At 38.1% G+C, this 24,858-nt stretch overlaps 1 protein-coding gene across 1 annotated transcript; it reads right to left on the reverse strand.

Annotated features, from left to right (window-relative positions):
• Positions 1-3,705: 3,705 nt before the first annotated feature.
• On the reverse strand, positions 3,706-23,208 carry LOC140147286 (leukotriene-B4 omega-hydroxylase 3-like). The gene is given in 11 exon segments (XM_072169065.1): positions 3,706-4,517; positions 5,773-5,920; positions 6,725-6,858; positions 7,727-7,923; positions 8,465-8,656; positions 8,658-8,692; positions 10,341-10,393; positions 11,362-11,489; positions 16,455-16,627; positions 16,901-17,045; positions 22,903-23,208. Coding segments are annotated over 11 exon segments (1,578 nt in total). The 5' UTR covers positions 23,104-23,208; the 3' UTR covers positions 3,706-4,345.
• Positions 23,209-24,858: the final 1,650 nt, after the last annotated feature.

Here is a 24,858-nt window from a genome sequence, read left to right on the forward strand (position 1 = left end):
CAAAATCAATAATTGTATCATGACATTATCTCAGCTAAATTATGAAAACCATGCTTACAGCAATAAACAATTGCATGTGCATCATACCGAGATTCCGAGAATATATTTGGTACATATTCTTCCTAGAAATAATAGAAACCAAAGTTATTTAGTCCTACCAGAAAACAGTGCATAACTTCCTTCTTGCCTGGTTTCGTATTAAACATTGGGAAATAATCAAACAGAACAGAACATGGCTTGGGTGTAATACTGGTACAGTACTAGTATTACACCCAAGTCATAAATGGTACACAAGGGACCTGGGGTGCCAGCACAGGGATGCCAGGATGTTTCTCTGTTCTATACAGAAAAAGAAGAGCAAAATGACTTGGGAGGGGAGTTTCCCTAAAAGGATTAACATCATAATAGTGGCCAATCAGCAACATTGACAGTTAGCACAGCATGCTTGCTCTTTGATTTTCTTTTCTATCACCTTGTCAGATAGCTCCATTTGTGCCCTCAACAAGAACTTATGCATAATTTCTTTTAAAGGCTGTGTCCCTGTGTCTGGTATGGTGGATCTTGGTTGTGTTTTATTAAACTTAAAAATGTCACTTTATCATAAGTGGCACAATCCATTGTAATCATGACAGAACATCAGAAATTTATGACAAGTATCCAGTGTACGAAATAGGACCCATCGTAAACTTACGATGGGAAAAGAGTGCCTGTTACTTTTGGCTAATGAAAGTCAATGCCCAGTTTCCTGTAACAATTTTTGGGGATTTGCCATTTGGTCTAATACCATTTGGTCTAATATCCATTTCGTCTACATCCATTTTGTCTAAACCCATTAGGTCTATATCCACTACGTCTAATAATCATTTGGTCCTTTAACCATTTGGTCCGATAACCATTTGGTCCGATAACCATTTAGTCTAATAACCAATAAGTCTAAAACCATTTAGTCTAACAACCGTTTAGTCTAATACTCATTTGGTCTATAACCAATAGGTCTAATAACCATTTGGTCTAATATGCATTTGGTCTACACACCATTTTCTCTTACAGGCATTTAGTTTATTAATAAATAGACGAAATGGTATTAGACTAACTGGTTATTAGACCATACGAGTATTAGACCTAACGGTTATTAGACCAAACGGTTATTAGACCAAATGGTTATTAAAGAAATATTAGACCAAATGGTTATTAGACTATATGGTTAGTAGACATACCGGTTATTAGACCAAACAATATTAGACTAAATGGACATTAGACTATATGATTATTAGACTAAGTGGCAATTAGCCTTTCTGGTAATAGACCAATTGAATATAGACTAAACGCGAATTAGACGAAATGGTATTAGACCAAATGGCAATAGACCCAATTTTTTACACAATTGAGTAGGTGACTTTTTCATTATTCATTATTTTCAAACTTTCATTATTTGAGCTGGCTATTGGTGGTATTGCTACAGGAAAATAATTGATGTATTTGTATACATGTAGACTACATTGCAGACCTGGTAAATAGGACTGTGGTACATGGTGTCCAAACCAGCATGTGATAGAGGATAGCAGAAGTGCAACACTAGCCATAAAATCATAAATGATGTCATGATGTCAGTTGAGTGCATTGTACCCGATATGCACCCAAAAAAAATGCTTAGAATATGTTTTTGTTGATGAGGAATAGTTTCAAATAGTTTTTGATTCTCTAAAACTTGACAAAATATCAAATAATGAAATATTTGGAAATAATGAATGATTTGGCCTGCAATTTTGCGGGATCAGGTCGGGTAACGGGAAACTGGGACTTGACTTTCATTAGTTTTAATTTATGATGAGTTACTTAAGATACAATGGGTTAAATCAGGGGTTCTTAACAGGCAGTCTGTGGGCCAAATCGGGCCCACTAACTGCACTGATTTTTGGCCCTTGAATAATTCTTAAAATGTAAAGAAAACAGAAGAAATGGGGGTGTACTTGGTCCTCCAGCATGTATATTTGAAATGCGATGGGTCCCTTGTGCTGGCCTCAAACAAATAAAGTTGAGAACCCCTGGGTTAAATGTTAGTGAAACATGCCCTGGTACTAAATCTGCTGTTTGCCAAAGAATCAAGGTAATGTCAATAAGCTGTACGTATATTATACAAATATTTACTGCTCATGAGGGATCTGGTGGAATCTATTGTCCCCGAGGTGAACTGGAGACCGTGAGCCTACTATTTTCCCGAGACCGCCAGGTCGAGGGAAAATAGTAGGCTCACGGTCTCCAGTTCACCGAGGGGACCAATAGATTCCACCAGATCCCTAATTTAGAGCAGTAAATATTTGTTTTATATCCTTCATTAATATATTCTTTGTTCATTAAACACAAGGCATAGGCCTAGGCATAAATGTAGGCTAGGCCTAGTCAAGGCTACGCCGGCCTTGCTTTGTTTTGATTGAATGCACAAAGCACGCACACAGTTGAGTGGCTAAAGCTTACAGTGAAAATGTGTGACAAGTTCACCTCTACAATACCGCCGTGAAACGAGTAACCATGTTAACATGTTCCCTGTTATTTCACCATCAATATTAAGATACTGATCCTGATGTAACTAAGATTATGCCATTAAACCGCCGTATTTTAGCTGCACTTCTGTCATGTCTGTGCTGCTTAATTGTGTGCTTCGCAAAACAAAACGAATTGCTACACATTAATACCATGGTAGGTAAATCTATATTACCTACCATGTTAATACCCCGGAGCCGGTACTGATATCCTGCGTATGTGGCGAGTTGAATTGACCACTAGGAACTGCGACGCGGTTATGAGGTCATACGCGCTCCGGGACGCGCTCAGAGGGAGATAGTAAAACTATTTCCCGGAGATAGTACTTTGAATAGTATCCCGCTCCCTCATCAATCGGCTTGTTAACAAGTTTGCAAAATAGCAAAACTATTTTTGGTCACATGATACTCGTTTAACCAATTAATGAACGAGAATATATTAATGAGGGATATAATAGTATGTGCTGGTGGTTACTGTAATAAGCCCAGAATGGGATAGAACTTTGGGCATGGTGCTGTTTCTATGAGGCAAAATGATAGAGACAGTGTGCTGGATTAATATAAATTATTTATTAGCATTCAACAGGAAAAATAATTTTTGTATAATTGCATTCTTTGTAGAACTCAATAAACAAATAATAAGTTACAGTATTTAAATTTACTTTTAAATTATTTATTTAGCCTCTTTAAAGACAAATCTTATTTGTAGCATTGAATGTTTAACAAGATCATTGCAGATGTGGCATGTACTTCAGGCTACATCAAAATGATTGGTACCCATCAGTTTAAAGTGACATGGACATGACTGTTACATCAAAATGCAATGTTGTTTTTAAATGTCATAGACAGTCATCTACATTGTAACTATGAATTATGGTCATTTCCAGAAGACCTTATGTTGCATTTGGAAGAATCAGGCTTTGCAATAACCATCAAAACTTACAGGTACCAATCAGTTTGATACAGCGGCTTACAGCCTGTATGTAGTGGTGGTGAAATGGGCAATACTGGTACATCTGTCATCAAATGAAAATATTTCTACATTGATTACATAAACATATTTGACAAAATACTCATAAAGATAACTCTTCAAGAATATTTAGTACTCTTTTTCAACACAGAGAATTTACAGAAGTTCTGCTGTTACATATACCTGTTCATACATGTATTTCATATTTTAAATAATTTACGTGCAACTAAAGTAGCGAGTCTGCAACTAAATTGGCGAGTCTAAATCCCATGACCATTATTGCAGTCTCTTTCCTGCATGTGCAGAATCCTCGTACTGCAAGTATTTTTTAAGAAAAATTACTGTGTGCATCTCAGATTTAATAAGTTATAAAAAGAACCTTGGTTATTGAGGAACCTGTTAATAGAATTCATATATATATTGCACTTGCAGTTCTTTAATAGGCCTATGTTTTGTGGTTCTTGGGTTAATGGAAATGGAAAATTGTTCAAGAACCATAAGACCTCTTTAGCTAAAACTATATTGTTATAATTTCTTGGAGTCTGTTCAAGGAGAACGATGTGCTACTGTTCACAAGAGCTGCTAGAGTGAATTATGAAAAGCTCCCAAAACCTGAGGAAAACTGAATTACCATTTAGATTTCAGATTATATACATATTGGTGAATTGCTACACCAGACACTGGCTTCTAAAGCATGATCAGTGCACTTTTCTTCATGTTTGACATCAAGAAAACATTTAAATAATTTCAGCCTGCATTGATGAAATTAATCAAGAAAACATTTGAATATTTCAGCCTGCATTAATGAAATTGATCATTCTGATGACTTGTGTATTTACAACTTTCGTGGTCTAACATTGACATTGATTCCTTCTGGTGAACGAAGTACTAGCTGGAATAGACGTGGAGGAGCTTTGTCCTGATCCATGGAAAGATAGAAGTGTCGTAAGATGACAGCAGATACCATCTTGGTTTCATTCAGGGCAAAATTCTGACCAATGCAATTCCTGAAAAGAAATATTTGAGTTAAAAACTGTATTCCTTGTCAGAGAAATTAGACCTGTGACATTTTCCAACAAAATGGGCACAAAGTAGCAAGTTGGTGGTTTCAGGACCTCCCAATTGTTAAATTACTGTTCTTTGTTTGCAGACAGTGGTTATGTCCTTTGTGAATGGGACATAATATACTGTACTCGGTATTCAATTCTGTCCCCATTCAAAAAGGACATGCCACTTCCAATACATGTTTCTTCACCAAAGAATATCAACTCAATGGTTGGAACGTCTTGGAACTCCCAACTTGTGACTTGACACTCATGTCGTGGAGGAGGTCGCATATATCAATGTATGTGACCACCTCCAACAAAACCTGGAACTAGTCACCAGGCATGTTTTTGAGTTATAGGCCTTTAAAGGTGACATTCCCATAAAAAAATCAAATTATTTTTGCAATTCTTAATTTCATGGTATTTGACCTTGGGACTGGACTTTCAAATCCTTGAAAGTACTTATTGAAAAAAAAGTTCATTAATAATTGACAGTTGAACTATGATAATCTTGAAAAGTATTGACGCTATGTATATAATTTTGGTATCATTTTAAAGCTTAATGTCCCATGCTTACATTTTTATTCAAATCATAAAATGTCAAAAATGTGACTTGTTCCTGGTTTTGTCAGAGCGGGTCACATATGGTATCAGGGCTCAAAATACTCTTGATAATCAAGGCTATTTTGAGCATATTCTACAAGTAACCCTCATTTGTACTTTTGCCATTGACAGACATATTTCACAGGTCTATTGTGTGAAATTTGGGGGCTAATCGCCCTCAGCCCATGTGTATTTCGAGCCCTGATGTAAAAAAAAAAGTAAATGAGATATTTCAATTTTTCTTTTTGATTTTGAAAGCATTAGTCAATTTACATAAAGTAGTGCAAACAAACGGGCTCAAATTTGATTGCCAAGGTGGTTTCTAGAAAAGGGATCAATTCATTTTGTTTTTGCGAAAGCCCTTACAAGTAACATCCACAAAAGGCAGGATATAAAGAAATAATAAAATAAATAGGAAGGCTTGAAAATTGTACCAAACCTATTCTGTTAGTTTCTATTCATCAACACTTTATCCAAACCCAAATTGAATCAAATTAAACTAGAAATACTTGCACAATTAAAAAAAGCTGTTTTTCTCAAAAAGTCAAAAAGTGGATATAAGGTCTTTTTCAACAAAGCTCTTCATATTATGATCAGATATTTACAAATGTACCTTGGTCCAGCTGAGAATGGGACATATGAAAAAGGCACAATGTTCTTGATGTTCTCCGGTGAGAATCTCTCAGGATCATAAGTCTCTGGATCCTTCCATACATGAGGATTATGGTGCAGTGCATTGATGCCTATGCCTATAGCTGAACCTGGATAACAACAGAAGAAGGAAAGGTTAGGATGTTTGCCTTTGAAAGCACATAGTAATTTGCCTTTGATTGTGCACCAATTTGAGAAGACCCTCATCCGTGTATTTATTTATAACTTGCCCTAATATTCAATTAAATAATCTTCATCATGTTTTCTGCATGTTTTGCCACCAAAGGGTGTGGGCCAAGTGTAGGGCCTGCATAATGCATCCTATTTTTCAATACATTGTATAGTACAGTAGAATGTAGTCACACAACACATGAATGTAGTACCTTGTACTTAAAGCCTTAATGTACGATCTTTTTAAATTTTTAGATTTTTCTTTTTTTCTTCTAAAATGATAATATGCAATCATTATGAAAGTTCCCAATACATTTGGACGCGAAAAACATTGGGAATTTGCAAGAAACAACATCATAAACTTCACCTCTATCACTCGAAACATCTCGCACTATTTGGAATTAGGACAGCGAGTGCGGCCTCAGAGTTAGTCTCCTACGCGGCCAGTTTGGTTGCGCTCCCTCCACCTGGGGAGGTAGCGTAACCAAGCTAGTTTTGTACTGAGACTACGGTTTATGATCGTGGCCGACATAAAGTCATAATCTAAAATTATGACTTTATGTCGGACCAACAGAAAATCGTCCGTTTTACTACAAATAGGACGAATTTGACAGTTTGCTCATAGATTTAAGTTAGAACATGTGTAAGTATTACAAATATGCCAAAAAATCGGTTTTGAAAAAAATAAAGGTAAAATGTTTCTATATAGATTTTATAAGAAACTTTAAAGTTAATACATGTACCTGCTGGAACAGTACGTCCATCTGGAAATGTCAATTCACGAGTTGTTACTCTTCTTATTCCTGGGACTGGTGGTCGTAGGCGCATACTCTCCTTAACACACATTGTTAAATATGGAAGTTTGCTCAGGTCATCCCTAAATCGGGTGTACAATAAGCAAAAAACATTGTAGTGAAACTAGTATTTCCATGGTTTTGAGATTCTTTGGCTTAGTACTGCGATATTTAAAGTGAACCAATCGACCTCATGGTGATACAGGCAACATCATTGATACACTCCTTGTGGATCATATTAGGAATATGTTGGCCAACTTGGCCCTTTCTGCAATTCCAGAATACCACTTGAGGTCAAAATTTATTAGCAATTTGTTGAAACCAATTACAAACTTATTCTGGTCATAAGGATTCAGAAAATATTTATCTACAATTTATCATTCTGGAGTAATGAGCATAAAGGTCAAAGGTCTACATTTGGGATCCACACGGTCAAAACGGACAATTTCCTCAGATTTTAATGAAAATGGTCTCAAAATGTTTGACTTTTTATAACAAATAAGGAGTAGTTTGAAAATTACATACTTATGACGTCTCATTATTATAGTAACACAGTGAAACAGGTCAATATCCATTTGAGTCCTGTTGGCTGTGACCTATTTGGCTGTGTTTCTTAGGTAACAAAATGCCCTAGATAGCATAAACTATTCTTTTTCAGTGCTTATTACAAGAAATAAAATTTAGACCATTTTCATCACTATCAGAGGAATATTCTAATTTTACCCTTGTGGAAATGTTCATTGTTTGTGAATTTGCTAAAATATGCACCAAAAGTTCAAATTTTTACGAAAAAGTCACCAAGGGTCAACATTTTTTAGTGAAAGTCCACTTAGTCCACTTTTTTAACATGCAAACATGCAAGCCAAGATAGATCACGTTTTGGCCACCCAACTCTAAATCCTCGCTGTGGGCCTGGACCTATATGTAACAATATTCTCACCTTACACCTACCATTCAATGTTGTCATCCGGTTTACTTTCCATTAGTGCATCTATTTCTTCTCTACATTTAGATTGATATTCAGGATGGAGTGCCATATTCACCATCATCCATGACAACCCACTTGCTGTGGTATCATGGCCCTCAAACATAAATGTATCAACTTCATCTTGAATCTCCTGGTCTGATAACCCAGTACCATCAGCATCCTGTATGGTTACAAAAAATGGTAGTGAAGAAAATTATGTCACTTTTTTAATATTAAGGGGATGTATGTTACTATGTGGGTACTACAAAAACATGTTGCTTAATGAACCTTTTTTTATTTAGTCTGGGTCCGAGAATCTGTTTTCCCATGTTTGTCCATCCTCCTGAGTGCAACAAATGGTCCGCAATTCATACTTCAGATGCGATAAGATGAAGCAGATGCAGGCACATTACATCATGTTACATAGGGTCTTGCTGTCACTTCTGGAGTGAGTGCCCCTGCGAGTCGAGTGTGTCATTTGCTGGTTTTATTTGAGCGTAAGTATAATACCCGACTCGCTGCCAGTTTCCAAACGGTCTGCATGGAGTGAGAGAAATTAAACTGGCTGAGGAAAAGACTACCATCAACCCCCTCATTGTTTCCTTAACTGGCCATCTGTGCAAATGTGTTTCTCTCTACCTGTCTCTTTAATGATGACAATATTTGAGCCCTCGCCAAACAAAAATGTGGCGAAAATTGACAAGTATGAATTGTGTACGTACTCTTGCTTGCAACAGAATGTCCAGGAAGTCCAAATATTTACTTCTTTCCTCTGTATGTTGCACAATTGCCTCTCGTCTAGACTTAATAACCCCTTGAGTGAAGTCATGAGCCTGTTTCACAGCTCTCCTATGAACACGACCAGTAGGACTCAGTTCAAATATAGGATTAAACATAAATGGCAGATAAAAAGCCATGAGCACCTACTGCTTCACTGATGTCTTGGACGCCTTGCAGATATGGATTCCGAGATTTGCAAGATAAGAAAAAGTTGAAAAAAAAAAAAAATTGGAGATGGAAGAGGATTTCGAAAACAATATTGATCACTTTCTGCAATAACATGTAATATCACTCGAAACGTTACAACTTCTTGTCCCATTGACACAATTCTAACTTGAAATAATATGTATGCTTTGAAATTATATCAAATGATTTGGATGCTCTGAAGGAATGGCAAAACACATGGCTGATGAACTTTAATCCAACTAATTAATGTTTCACCGTGACCATCGGTTCCAGCCCTCAGACACCTAATGTTTACACTTTCTGTGGTAAAGAGCTTTCAACAGTTTCTTTTTATATATACCTGGGTATTCATCTGTTGGGATATACAAACGTAGCATTCTGCAAAGCATTCCGACGACTTCATAATTCAGGCTGGAGTACTGCAGGGGGACACACTAGCACCATTTATATTTGTAACAGTCCTCGACTATGCTCTCAGGAAAGCGCTACATGGGAATAAAGATCGTCTAGGGCTCACACTAAAAACAAGGAAAAGTCGGAGGATAGGCCCGCAAACAATTACAGACCTCGACTTTGCTGACAACATAGCACTATTGGCCGACAGTCTCAGTGATGCCGAAGAGCTACTACATCTTGTTGAGACTGCAGCACTTGGTCTCAGCATGAACACCAAGAAAACCAAGGCAATGGTTTGCAATATGGCTGCATCCCCAATCCGAACACTTGATGGAAGCGAGCTTGAAGTAGTTGATGATTTCAAATACCTTGGGGCTTGGATTGGCAGCAGTGAAAAGGATTTTATCATCAGGAAAGCCCAGGCATGGAGCAGTGGCGTGAGCAGCACATTGAAAGGGGGGGGGGGGCAGGTTGTTCAGTTTCCCCAAATGGAGTCTGATTAGGAGTGTGAGGGGGCAAATTTTGACGTTTTCCCCCGAATGACCTACAAAACTGGGGGCCATTGTCCCCCCCACCTTTGCGCACGCCACTGGCATGGAGGGCCTGCAACAGCATGAACAAGTTATGGAAGAGCAGCCTGCCTAGAAATCTTAAAACCAAGCTTTTCACCACCACAGCCCGGGTATGGTGCAGAAACCTGGACAATTACATCAAAGTTTAGAAAGGCGCTTGATGGTTGTTACACAAGACTACTGAGAAATGCACTTAATGTTACCTGGCAGTCGCACACCACCAATAAGACGCTGTACGGCAATCTCTCCCCGATCTCAGAAAGACTGAAAACAAAAAGGCTGAGATTTCCTGTACACTGTGCCAGAAGTGAAACAGAGGCAGCTTCCAAAGTTTTGCTGTGGCAGCATACGCATGGTAAAAGATCATGAGGACAACCACGGAATGACTACATTAAGCAACTAATCGAGGATACTGGACAAGAGAGACAAAACATTAGGAACTGCATGCAGAACAGAGTTGTGCGGAGAGCCATCAGCGGAGTCCGACTAGACAAGTCGACATAAGCAAGTAAGCAAGCTGCAAAGAAAGCCCAGCAGGTTCCTGGAGTCATTAGGAGAAACATGTGAAGCTGTCCTGAGAGGGTTAAGGTCACTGCTTATACAGCCCTTGTTCGGCAGACTTCGGCTTATCCTGGAATATAGAACAGCTACGTGGGACCTATACATTCAGAAGAACATCCACGCCCTTGAGAGAATACAACATCAAGCAGCAAGATTCTGCAAGAAAGTGTACACCCGTGAGAAAGGAATTGTTACCAATTTAACTGAAGAGGTTCATCAGGTCTGTTGATTAAACAGCTAATTAAAGTTCTTTGTTAGTTTTTCCTTTGGTCTTGACAAAGAACTTTAATTAGCTGTTACCAATTTACTTGGGTGCTAGATTAGGACTCTCTTCAGTCAAGACGACAAACAAAGAAACTGACAACCCTCTATAAAATGGATAGACACATTGACATAAAATTGGACGACTAGTCTACATACCAAATGCTCTCCAGTAGAGAATGCATCAAGGAAGCCAGTGAGGAGAAATGCCTTCTTCTAAATGCCAAGAAGACTAACGTAATGGTTATTGATAGAAATGAAACTGAAGAGGAATTTTTGATAGCTGGTCAAAAAGTTGAGGAGGTTGAACAATTTGAATACCTGGGTTCAATGATAGACAACAAAGGTGACAGCACATCTGAGATCACAAGAAGATTAGCTATGGCAAGGACAACAACTCAGAGTATGTCATAGATCTGGAAGAGTCGTGGTTTACCAATCAACCTCAAGGTACGGTTATACTTCGTGCAACAGTCTTCTCAATTGCTACATACGGGTGCGAATCCTGGGCAACGACAAAGAATGATCGGAAGAAGATAGATGCATTTGAGATGTGGTGCTGTAGGAGGCTGTTGTGAGTATCTTGGAAAGACAAGAAGGTAAATCTGGGTCCTGAATAAGATTGGCACAGAATTAAACATCAGAAAGTCCATCTTTGAGAGGAAAATGTGTTGCTTTAGCCACATTGTAAGAAAGGATGGTGGAGTTGAGAAACGGATTCTGCAGGGAGCTGTGGAAGGGGACGTCCATCAACACCTTGGACAAGTGATGTGAAGAATGTTTCATCACATGGAATGTATGGTGCAATACGTTTGGCTTTTGATAGAAAACATTTCAGCAGTTTGTGTTGTAGATAAACTTACTCTTTGTTCTGACAATCACTCTCTACAGTGAATATGCACTTCAACAGACCATCGAGAGTCAGTAGACTTACTTCTGAAAACATTTCTAGCGAAATTTCTTTACCATTGCATTTCCTGTTCCATTTATTCTGTGAAATAAAATAGGATGGAAATATATGATGTGATCAAGCAAAATCAGTCTGAAGTCAGATACTGATTTGATATTTGATAAAGATTCATTTTGTGAGGACATCCGAAGAGAGGAAAGTCTACATTGATGTTAACCTTGCTGATGACATAGGAGAACAATTATTGCAACTGCATGATTTGTTTGTGGGTGTAGGGGTGTGGGGGGGGGGTGGGGGTGGTAGGTAGGGGTGGGGTGTGTATGGTGTGGGGGTATGTGGATGGATATGGGTCAGTGACGGGTTGGTGTTTGGATATTGATGAGATGATTTAATAAAGATTCATTTTGTGAGGGCATCCAGAGAAGGAAAGCATACCTTGATGCCATCCTTGCTGCATGCGCGGGTACGAGGAGACTAACTGACTTCGTGTTATTTATATATAGGGGTGTGTTGGTGGATGCTGTGGCGGCGCTACGGAGGGGGGGAACAAGGAGCATCCCCCCCATATTTTTCTTTCCTCCACTTTGCGCCCAAGTTTTGAGGCAAAAAACCCAAATTACGTAAATTTCCGCTTTTTGCGGCAATTGTGTGCAAAATTTATCAATTTTGCCCCCCCCAAATTGACTTTGCCCCCCAATGCCCCCCCGGAAAAAAATCCTGGTGCCATCACTGGGTGGATGGGTATGGCGGGTGGGTGCAAGATTTTGATGGGTGATTTAATAAAGATTCACTTTGCGAGAACATCCGAAAACAGGAAAGTCTACATTGATGCTATCCTTGCTGACTATATAGGGTATACCCTAAAACCTCGTCTACAAGCATATAGTGTGTTTTTGATGAAAGCTAAATTAAAACGTAACAGCCGTAAATATGCAAATAGAATAGATTGGTCCTACAATAGTACTTGTTTGCATATGTTTGTATCGGTAATTAATTTGCTGAAACTCCATAATATTATAATTTTGTCGATGAAAGGGGTTTGGATTAATTTAGCTTCATCAAAAGCACTCTATATGCTTGTAGACGAGGTTTTACGGTATAACGTGTTTAATCTCAAAACAAATCCCCTGGGATATTCCATAGTTGCTTCAATCTGTGTTGCATTCATCATCATGGTTATCAAAATTGTATAATGTTATATGTAGGCCTACAATGTGGTATAAAATCATATAAAACACAGGTACGTTATTTCCCCATTTAATAGACGAGGTATTGTTGGTCGAAGCAACCAAAAAATTGATTTTCATTATCTAGATCAATATATTATTGAAAATTAACACCTTGATGTTTTGCAAAAGTTCATTCTACAAATCGTATATTTTGCAAACTTGCTTAATTTATTGTTGTTAATGAGTTATTTACGTTTTACAAAAGTGTTGTTGTTTCAGCCCTCTTTACAACGTAACTCAAGAACCGCAGCACCTATAAAAGTATATATATGTGATATTTTAATTCTTCTACACGCTCGCTATGAATTGAGCAATGCAGTTTTTGCCAAAGCGCACTACCATTCGTAAGATGCTGTGAACTACCAAATCACAACAGTTTAAAATAATTAATAACCTTAAGGGCTGGGGTATGAACGTTTGGACAGTATTTATTGTGGGACATGAGAGCACATCAGACCTATCGAATTGCATTCTGAATACGAAGAATGTCCTTCTGATATCAAATAATTTTGATTTTTGAAATTCGCAACGTAATACACATTTTATGGCAAATCATTAAAAATTGATATTTTTGATATTTTACAGTACTCGAAGTAAACTTTATAAATCTGATGATTTATACTTAAAGTGTATGTAGGTGGGATGAAAAGCCGACGATCAATTGAAAATTTTGACCTTTCGTATTGAAGATATGGATTTTTTTCCAAAACACCAAAAAAATTAGGTCTTTTTGTAAAAAAATCCATATATTCAATAGGAAAGGTTAAAATATTCAATTGATCGTTGGCTTTTCCTCCCAGATACATACACTTTAAGAATATATCATTAGATTTATGAAATTTACTTCGAGGACTGTTATATATCAAAATTTGAAAATATCAATTTTTATATTTTGTCATAAAATTTGTATTATACCGTGATTTTCAAAAAATGAAAAATATTTGATATCAGAAAGACATGCTTCGTATTCAGAATGCAATTCAATACGTCTGAGATGCTCTCATGTCCCACAAAAAATACTGTCGAAACGCCATAAACGCTCATTTTAGATCCCTTAAGGGATCTGGATGAAATGAGCGTTTTGAGCATTTCGACAGTATTTTTTGTGGAACATGAGAGCACATCAGACATATCGAATTGCATTCTGAATACGAAGAATGTCTTTCTGATATCAAATAAATTTCATTTTTTGAAATTCACGATATAATACAAATTTTATGACAAATTATTAAAATTTGATATTTTTCCAGTTTTCGAAATTGGGTGACTTGTGCTTGGCAGGTGCGAAATACATCTGACTGGGCTCATTAATTACGTAACGCACAACGGCATTGATGTCATCGAATGCAATTCGATATGTCTGATGTGCTCTAATGTTCCACAATAAATACTGTCCAAACGTTCATACCACAGGTATCCTTGCTGACGTCATTTTGTGTGTGTGTGTGTGGGGGGGGGGGGGGGGAAAGTGGATGGGGTGGGTGTGGGGTGGCTAGGGCGAGCTGTTTAGATTTTGATGAAATGACTAAATAAAAATTCGCTTTGTGACACAAAGCATCCAGAAACAGGAAAGTTACATCATTGTTATCATTTTGCAATGCATGATTTGACTTGATAAAGATTCACTTTGTGCGGACATCCGAAGACAGGAAAGTCTACATTTAGGTTATCCTTACTGATTACAAGTAGTATGACAGACTTCTTTTTATTTATTTGTATCATTTGTAGGTGTGTAAGAAGGTGTCTATGTGGTCAGGGGCAAAACCAACTTTCTTGTTCGGAGGGTCGAGGCAGTAGCGTAGCGAGCAGGGGGGGGGGCAGAGTGACAAAAATGAAAGAAAAAGTGCCCCTCTGACAAAAAATGAAAGAGAAAATCAGGAGGGCAAAGGAAAAGAAAAATTCAGGGCCAAAATAGTGTAAAATCCAAAAATTTTCCGCGCTACGCGCGCACATTGTAACAATAAAGCCCTTTTTTAGCCGGATAATGGGCAAAAATAGTGTATTTTTGCGCGCTACTATCCCAATAAGGCCCTTTTCGGTAAGCTCGAAGACATACAGTCTCTATATGTATTGTATGATGCAACTGCAATTTTTTTCGTCTGTGCCCCCAAAATTTTATTTTGCCCCCCCCCCTGACCAAGAAAGCTGGCTACGCCCCTGGGTCGAGGGGTGGGGGAGGAGCAAGATTAAAAAAATCGGGGGCAAAACAAATTCTCGGTTGCATCATTTTGACCCAGTATTATCGGCGAGATATACATATAGGCCGTTTTTTAGAGAGACTGTACATGTTTTAACATAATCTTAAGGGCTGGGGTATGAACGTTTGGACAGTATTTATTTTGGGACATTAGAGCACATCAGACTTATCGAATTGCATTCTGAATACGAAGAATGTCATTCTGATATCAAATAATTTTGATTTTTTGAAATTCGCAATTTAATACACATTTTATGGCAAATCATTAAAAATTGATATTTTTGATATTTAACAGTACTTGAAGTAAACTTTATAAATCTGATGATTTATACTTAAAGTGTATGTAGGTGGGGTGAAAAGCCGACGATCAATTGAAAATTTTGACCTTTCGTATTGAAGATATGGATTTTTTCCCCAAAACACCAAAAAAATGAGGTCTTTTTGGGAAAAAAATCCATATCTTCAATATGAAAGGTCAAAATTTTCAATTGACCGTCGGCTTTTCCTCCCTGCTACATACACTTTAAGAATATGTCATTAGATTTATATAATTTACTTCAAGGACTGTTATATATCAAAAATTTGAAAAATATCAAATTTTTATAATTTGTCATAAAATTTGTATTATATTGTAATTTTCCAAAATGAAAATTATTTGATATCAGAAAGACATGCTTCGTATTCAGAATGCAATTCGATAGGTCTGAGGTGCTCTCATGTCCCACAAAAATACTGTCGAAACGCAATAAACGCTCATTTTAGATCCCTTAAGTCTTCGAGCTTTATTGCTTTATGTGGACAATGTTTGGAATTTTACCTGATCGGAGTGAATTAATTTTTGGTGGGAAACGGCCACCTTGGCCCTAGTCTTTTTCTTTACTTTCCCGATTTTCTCTTTCATTTTTTCTCAGATGGGCACTTTTCACTTTCATTTTTGTTAGAGGAAACTCCCCCCCTCCCCGCTTGCTACACTACTGTGCTCTCTAAATTCTAAAGAGTGAAAAAGTCAATCCTCCTCGGAGTGACTCATCGGGTCAATCGAAAAGATTGACATTTCAATCTACCAGGAGTGAAAATCACATAGTTTTCTCCATGCGAGTATAATTTTCACTCTGCAAAGAGTGAAATTTCAATCTTTTTAAAGTGAAATTTTCAATCTTTTCACAGAGTGTTCCCTCAGCACAATCTCTCTCGATTGAAGTTTATTTATGTGGATGGATATGGGTTGGTGACGGGTGGGAGTATGCCGGCCCCGGGATGACGGGTCTGTGGCAAGCCACATCGGTCATAAATACGAGTTTTGCCCGCTATAATAGTGGTCGAGTTTCATCATCCGAGTTTCACGCTATCTGCCCGCGGGTCTGCATACTTCAAATGATGTTTCCTTGTTGACAAAATGAGTATAACTATAATGTAGACCTATAACACTGATTTCATTTGGGGTGCATGTCTGTGGGGGTGAATTTGGGTGGGTGGTGATTGTGTAGCATCCATTCTAGGTCCTATTTTATGATTTTGTTTTTATACCTCGGCATGTTCTTAATTTCTTACTAACACCGTCATGTTTAAAAGTTTGTGTACTATTGCATGGATACCGGATTACATCATGGACCTACTTACAACGAGTGTTTTGGTTGATTGTCTAAAGATCGAAGTGTATGGTCGTAAAACCTCGAAGTGAAAAGCGGGTGTTAAAAGTCGTCGGTTTCGCGCCCATTTCTTTCCTTTGCTTAGAAGCAACCCGTCGCCAATCCAAGGTCTGATAAAACTGTAAACAAGTTCGTCCTTTGGCTCTGAAAGACAATCAGAAACAACTGACCGAATGTGTTATTGACCGGGACTATTACTACAGCACGTTCGTGCAGTGGAATTAAAAATCCGTGCAGTGACAATTAAAAATATGTGCTTAAAATATTAGAGAGGTCGAGAGCTTCTTGCCATGCTTATAGAGTAAAAAATGTCTTGTTGTCGAGTGAGACAATACTAAATTAAGAAAGAAAAATAATTTATATACATAATTGCATGGAAAGATTATACTAAAACAAGAATCTGTGAGAAAGGCTTACCACTAGTAGTTAATATAGTCTTAACCATATCAGGATGTACCACAACGAGTGATCCTATAAAAGGGCCTTGCCATAACTGATACGCGTACTTGGCACGAATAGCATGGTCTGTCAGCATTTTAGGAATCAATGTTCGATCACCTTCCTGTAATCAGTGAAATATAAAACAAAGATTTTTTTATAAATTTATTATTATTATTTGCACTCATTACATGATAAAGAATACAAAAACAAAATCGATTTTCATTATCTAAATCAATATATTATTGAAAAATAACACTGATGTTTTGCAAAAGTTCATTCTACAAATCATTCATATACTTTGAAAACATAATTGATTTATTGTTGTGAATGAGTTATCATGTACGTTTTACAAAAGTGTTGTTGTTTCACAGTCCTCTTTACAACATATCTGTGTTATTTAAATTCTTCTACACACTCGCTATGATATGATCAAAGCAATTTTTGCCGGGGTTTTAATGCCTGATTCACAAATTATAGAAATAAACAAGAATTTTTTTAAAAGAACACGCAATGATAGGGTACCAACGCTCGGGGTTTTGGTTGTTCGGCATAGTTTATGAAGATATTCATTGCAAAGCTCTATATATCCATTCCTACATGTTACTTATTTTGCCCTCTTAATTATTAATTATAATTATGAATTTGACTGATAACAACGCATTACATCTTTATTCCGCCCAAAATAACATCGTTTATAGGTGCCAAAAACGTCAAGAATTCCGCTAGTGCGGAAAAGATGACAAAAATGGGTGAACCTCCATGGCAAACGCATTTTATATCAATAACCAATGATTTACCACCCCAGACCTCACACATCCTCTGCCAGGGGCAGATGCATATGGGGACCTAGAACTGGGGCCAAATGATTATTTATGTAAAACCGGGGTGGAGGCATAAATCTGAATTTGGAGTTAGACTTTTTTTCTGCATCAGTCGATTTAAATAGAGCTACGTTAATATGGAAACATTCACTTGTACATTTAGGTTATGTTTGTAAAGCCTAAATATCATATTATTTGCATAAAACATTACTTACCATCACTACAGCATTGGAATGCTATTGCCTGCTAGGCATTTTCCTTTTCCTGGACGTCTTAACAGTCCCTTACTTTCATACCATATAAAAATGGGTACGCTTGTACCGCACTAATAAGGGGGCACACAACTAAATCAATGCGCCATTTGTGTAACCCTAATGAGTTCCGGTAAAATACAGAAACTATTTGAGGTATTTTGGGCTGGTCTTTAGACTTATTAATCAGAAAGAGTGGCGAATTATAGCTTAAATAAAAGTGGAAAGCCTATACATAAATTTGAGTCACCAAAAAGTCGCATTTTATAATTATTGAGAAAATAGGTCCGCGAATTAAAAATGGCAGAATTGGGTTTGCAGTCTTGCGCCCATAACATTTTCTTTCAGTTCGTTATCAGCCATTTTGGAACTATCCAGACGTATTTGACAACTGGGCAGGTTAATTTTCATTGGGGATTTTTGAAATCATCATTCGTCGAACGATATTCAGGTGACCTCGAGCCTTTCATATAAATCAATAGTATCTCGCTATCAGTTGCGCGATATTTAATCCGATTCAACTCGGCGTGTCATCATATTTTATTCGTTGCCGTATATATTTTGACGTCACAAAAAGTATTCGAAGCCGAATATTCGCCTTCGAATATTCACTATGAACCGACCCTTATGTACGTTTTACAAAAGTGTTGTTGTTTCAGCCCTCTTTACACCGTAAGCTACCGTAACTCAAGAACCGCAGCACCTATAAAAGTTATCTGTGATATTTTAATTCTTCTATACACGCTCGCCGCTATGAATTGAGCAATGCAGTTTTGCCAAAGCTCACTGGATTATTCCCACTTGGTCCAATCCCATTTGGTCCAATCCCACTTAGTCCAATCCCATTTGGTCCATTCCCACTTGGTCCATTCCCACTTGGTCCAGTTCCCACTTGGTCCAATCCCATTTGGTCCAATCCCACTAGGGCCATGTCCCACTTGGTCCATGTCCCACTAGGGCCATGTCCCACTAGGTCCATGTCCCACTAGGGCCATGTCCCACTTGGGCCATGTCCCACTAGGGCCATGTCCCACTAGGGCCATGTCCCATTAGGTCCATGTCCCACTAGGGCCATGTCCCACTAGGTCCATGTCCCACTAGGGCCATGTCCCACTAGGGCCATGTCCCACTAGGGCCATGTCCCACTTAGGCCATGTCCCTTTCAGACCAATACATAGGCCTACGTGTACATGAAAAGATGACAAGATTTAGAAGAACAGAAAGGAAAAAGGAGATAAGGAAGAAAGAAGAGGAGGAATAAGGCTGATGAAGGGGGAGAAGAATAGACAGAGGAAGGAAAAGAGAAATAAGCAGTAGGACAAAGTAAGGAGATAGAGATTGAAGAAGGCCGGTACTGTTTGCCAACATAATGATGGAGAATGGAAATGATCCTTAAATGATGATCTTGTCCATAATTATGTATGTGTATATGCATGTGAAAAAGAAGGCATGAATGGAAATTAATATTATCTACCATACTAGGTTTGCAAATTGTGTTGCCAGAAATTTGTGCAAGAGGGAGCCCCCCCCCCCACATATATATTTTGCTTATGTTATCATCCAAATGTTTGTTTGTTTCTTTCTTTCTTTGTGTGTTGCAGGGTTCGATTTTTGCCAGCTAAAACATGTTTTGCCGGTAAAGTGGCAAAAACCCGTTTTTGCCCGTTTAAACCAGCAAAACTGGCAAGAACTTAAGTATAGTCACTGAAATATGAAAATGTAACACAAAGCTCATAAACAGTATAACACAAAACTTTTAATGAATCATTCAACATTATTTTTTGTCTCATCAAATCCTAGGTTTTGAATTTGATAAATGCCACATTTCGGGTTTAATGCACTTGAGCAATGAAAATGCATGCCTTTAATTTCTTAATAATAATTATGTTACTTATAATTATAAAATCTGGCCTTGTTACACTCAGAAAATTATTTTTGTAACTTAATAACCGCTGTTAGAACCGGGATTAAAACCAGGAATCTACCTCAGATAAAAAAAAATTACACTTTCGGAGTACAGTTATCCAAGAAGGTCTAAATTAAAAAACAAATTTCTTAGGGACACTCAACTTTAGCAGTGATGGGTAATATGTGTGCCGCGGCAAAATTTTCTATCCGATGACGTGACAATGTATGTTTCAAAAATTGTGTACCCAATGACCCTTTTTTCAAAATGTTGTACCAAATGACCACCTTTAGATTTTTTTTTATAACAATCCCATTTTTTGAAACAACATAAGGCCCCTACTCACCGACTCCGGTAGGCACATACCTGTCGGGTTTTTTAAAATATCCCCCTCCCAACAATAATACAAAGAGACCACTTTTTCATGTTAAACTGTTCAAAATAACCCATAAAACTAGCATATTTTTAGAGAGGTGAAGTAAACATTTTTGTTGCATGCTAGTGAGTATGGAGGGGGTCCACATTTTACATCCAATTTTTATTGCGGTCTTTTCTTGGATAATTCAAATGAGTAATGACCTTCATGCACACTAATGTAGATAAACTGTTGTGATATTTAGCCAAACAAAAAAATTATTTCTTTTGCCCATCAGTAAAATGACCAAATAGAATCAATCAAGAAGAAGTATTTATAATAATATAAAATGAAGACATACAAAATTACTTGAAATTCAATTTATATACATCACAAAGAAGTATAGAGTGAGAGAAACACAACCTAAGTGAGGACATGGCCCTAGTGGGCAATGGCCTAAGTGGGACATGGACCTAGTGGGACATGGACCTAGTGGGACATGGACCTAGTGGGACATGGACCTAGTGGGACATGGCCCTAGTGGGACATGGCCCTATTGGGACATGGCCTAAATGGGACATGGCCTAAGTGGGACATGGCCCTAGTGGGACATGGCCTAAGTGGGACATGGCCCTAGTGGGACATGGCCTAAGTGGGACATGGCCCTAGTGGGACATGACCTAAGTGGGACATGGCCCTAGTGGGAATAGCCTAAGTGGGACATGGACTAAGTGGGACATGGCCTAACTGGGACGGGACTAAGTGGGATTTGGACCAAATGGGATTGGCCTAAGTGGGATTGGACCAAATGGGATTGGACCAAGTGGGAATTGCCCAGCTCACTACCATTCGTAAGATGCTGTGAACTACCAAATCACAACAGATTAATAACCTTAAATGGACAGTTTTTTCGTTGGTCATTCTTCCTGATCTATAGGCCTAAGCTTCTATCTATACATGTAGTTTAATGGTTTAATATCGAAGAGAGCCCGACGAGCAATCAGACAAACGGCTGGCCATAACCTGACCCTTGAACATGACTAGGAACAATAGGAACGAACAGTACAAAAGTGTCATAGTAATGAGTCAGCATAATCTGAGACTAATAGTTTACTTGTCTATAGTCTCAGGCTTAGGAAGATTTTCAAAATTGAGGGGGGGGCCTGTAACTTTGAAATTGTTTTGGTGCGCCACCCTGAGGGTGGCTGAGGGGGTTCCCCTAGGAGTCAGAATATTTTGGTCACAAACACCCATTTCCCTCTATTTTAGCACAATTGTTTACTTCACCTATGATTATTGGGGGGGGGCTGAAAGGTATTCCAGCCCCTGCACAGCCCCCCCCGAGCCACCCTGGTTCCTAACCCTATGTTTATGCCAATGTATGTCGGTTCATTATTGAAGAAAGCCTGGCGAGTATAGTAAAATAGGTTTGCTAGACAAACGACCGACATAAACCTGACCCTGCCCTGGAACATGATAGGAACAATAGGAGTGAACAGTATACAAAGGTGTCATTATAGTGAATCATTCATGCTCGTATTAAAGGCACGTACTCGAATGTTAAATAACAATACCTTCAAGGGATGGCGCCCAATCCCGGTGGGCCGGTCCTAATCCTCCCATTATGCAAGTTGTTCCAAGTAGGCAAGGTTTATATCGTTTTTATCACTCTTTAATCTGTGCAGGGGGTAACTCGCCATTCTAACTCGATTTTAATCTATAACTCACCCATTTTTAACTCGCCATTTACCTGTCCCCCGATTGAGGCCATTTTGAAAGATGTTTGCTGCAAGAAGTTCTAATCATTTTCTTGCATATAAGACACCAATGCTACGGAGAAACGTTTCTAAAACTCTAGTGAACACAATTTGCAATTGCTTCTTGATTCTAATAAATAGTTTTGCAAAATTTTGGCGATTGTTTTGGTGATTTGGTGTGCAGTTCGGACTGTAAATTTTAGCAAACCTGGACAATTATTATCAACAGAGCGACCCAATGGATTGAGTCGCCAAAAAATTGCAATGGCAAAATAGCGTAGTTAATCGGATTAACTATCATAGCAATAGATGAATACAATTTTGCCTATTTCGCCCTGCACTACAACGTTCAAGCGGTACCGATGCATTGAATCATAGATGTCAAAGAAAGGCTGATCACTCGCACCTGTAAGATTAGTATCTTTGAAAAGAGCGGTATTGTATTCAATCTATGTTTGCTGACATAAACAGGTGATTAGTGCAATCTGCTTGTAGTGCAGGGCGATCTTTTCAAATTGTATTCATCTATTGCTATGGTAGTTAATCCGATTATGACGTCACTTCGCCAACGTATAAACAGCCATGGATTAGGCCTATATATAACGGGATAGGCCTAGGTATGCGCTTTACAGAAAGTCGCAATCAGGCTAGACTCGCTGAGTCTCATGGACGCCGTTCCTATACAATCAGGCACGTTCGCAAGGATTGCAGAATTTATGTTGGGGTGAAGCTTAGCTATAAAAAAATTCGACGTTTTCTCCAAAGATTTCCTGAAAAAAATCTTAGGGGTGATGTGCGACGCACCATCTAGCTACGGCTCTGGATGCTAGTAACAATAATAGTAACCATGGTAACGCTCAGTATTTTAATTGTTTTTCCATTACTTACCAGATTCAAATGACCCAACAACCAATGTCTATCGTAACATGGAAACTTTGAAAACGCTTTTTCAATAAACCACCTGTGTCGAAAAAGACCAATTATTTTGACGAACACGACTGCAACCAAAGCTGAAACAACTGTTAGTACAAGAAACTTCACATCAAAGTTATAATTAGTCGTCAGCGCTTTGAATATAGAAGATGCCATGGTGAATTGCTATGGTAGGTTACTAATATGAATCAATAGTATTCTTGCTCAACACCATGCACCACAGAACCGCTGGCTGAATCGTCTGAACAGTTTAAACCTGACGTGCTGGAGTCTTTTACTGATATCAGCTGATTAACATGGGTTATGTTTGCTCGAAGTCAGGTCATCATTGACATACAGGGTGAGTCAAAACCTGAGTGCAATAAAGCATAGAGGCCATCTCATGCGCGTATTTTTTTTTTTTGGGGGGGGGGCTTTGGGGCGCCAGCCCCCCGGGGTAAAAGCAGGGGGCGGCCAAAATGAAGGGGCGGCGGAAGAAGAAGGGCGGCAAAAACAGGGGCGGCAAAAACGAAGGGGGCGGCAAAAATAATTAGTAAATAAAAAAGGGCGGAAAAATTTGATAAAGCATTAAAAATTTTGAAAAAATGGTACTAGTACATCCAAATGTGCTGCTTTTAGGGCGCTTGCGCCTGAAACGGGTTTTTGTGTTTTGTTTTGTTTTTTGCTCTTCACTTTTTCAACGACCAAGAAAAAAATTGGGTCAACCTTTTCGGGCTGTTGAGGAAGGGGCGGCAAAATTTAAATTTCTTCAGCCCCCCCCGGGGTTGGGGCGGCCACGGTACGCCACTGATTTTTTATCTTAAAAAGCACGCGTTTATTGCGTTTCGACAGTATTTTTTGTGGCACATGAGAGCACCTCAGACCTATCGAATTGTATTCTAAATACGAAGCATGTCTTTCTGATATCAAATAATTTTCATTTTTTGAAAATCACAATATAATACAAATGTTATGACAAATTATAAAATTTTTATATTTTTCGAATTTTTGATATATAACAGTCCTCGAAGTAAATTATATAAATCTAATGATATATTCTTAAAGTGTATGTAGCAGGGAGGAAAAGCCGACAGTCAATTGAAAATTTTGACCTTTCATATTGAAGATATGGATTTTTTCCCAAAAAGACCTCATTTATTTGTGTGTTTTGGGAAAAAAATCCATATCTTCAATACAAAAGGTCAAAATTTTCAATTGATCGTCGGCTTTTCAACCCACCTACATACACTTTAAGTATAAATCATCAGATTTATAAAGTTTACTTCAAGTACTGTTAAATATCAAAAATATCAATTTTTAATGATTTGCCATAAAATGTGTATTATATTGCGAATTTCAAAAATTCAAAATTATTTGATATCAGAATGACATTCTTCGTATTCAGAATGCAATTCGATATGTCTGATGTGCTCTAATGTCCCAAAATAAATACTGTCCAAACGTTCATACCCCAGCCCTTAAAGCATCAAACATTATTAGAAAGATTGCGATGTTCCAAACGCAGCACGTGGAACATGTGTTTTCACGTACGTTTTTACGTACGTTAATACGGTGTTAAATATTGGTAGTCTCGGTTCCAAACTGGATTGTGCTCATTCGTCACGAAGGAGAACAAGTCATCTGGAATGAAGACTATAATATTTAATATAATCTAATCTAGGTCGATAGAGGGCATATATATATAGTGATTGAAAAAATAACAGTAAGCTGAGTGACCAGGGGCGGCGCCACGGGGGGGCAAGGGGGCAATTGCCCCCTATGATTTTCAAAAAGAGGTAAAAGGAAGGAAAAGAGAAAGAGAAGAAGGAGAGAGAAAAGGGAGGGGAGAAAAAGAGAGGAGGGAGAAGAAGAAAAGGAGCCATTCCCTCCCTGGCAGCTCCTGGCCATGGTTAGAAGGAGGAAACTCCCCCT

The sequence above is a fragment of the Amphiura filiformis genome, chromosome 3 (genome assembly GCF_039555335.1).
Source record: "Amphiura filiformis chromosome 3, Afil_fr2py, whole genome shotgun sequence".
Taxonomy (NCBI): domain Eukaryota; kingdom Metazoa; phylum Echinodermata; class Ophiuroidea; order Amphilepidida; family Amphiuridae; genus Amphiura; species Amphiura filiformis.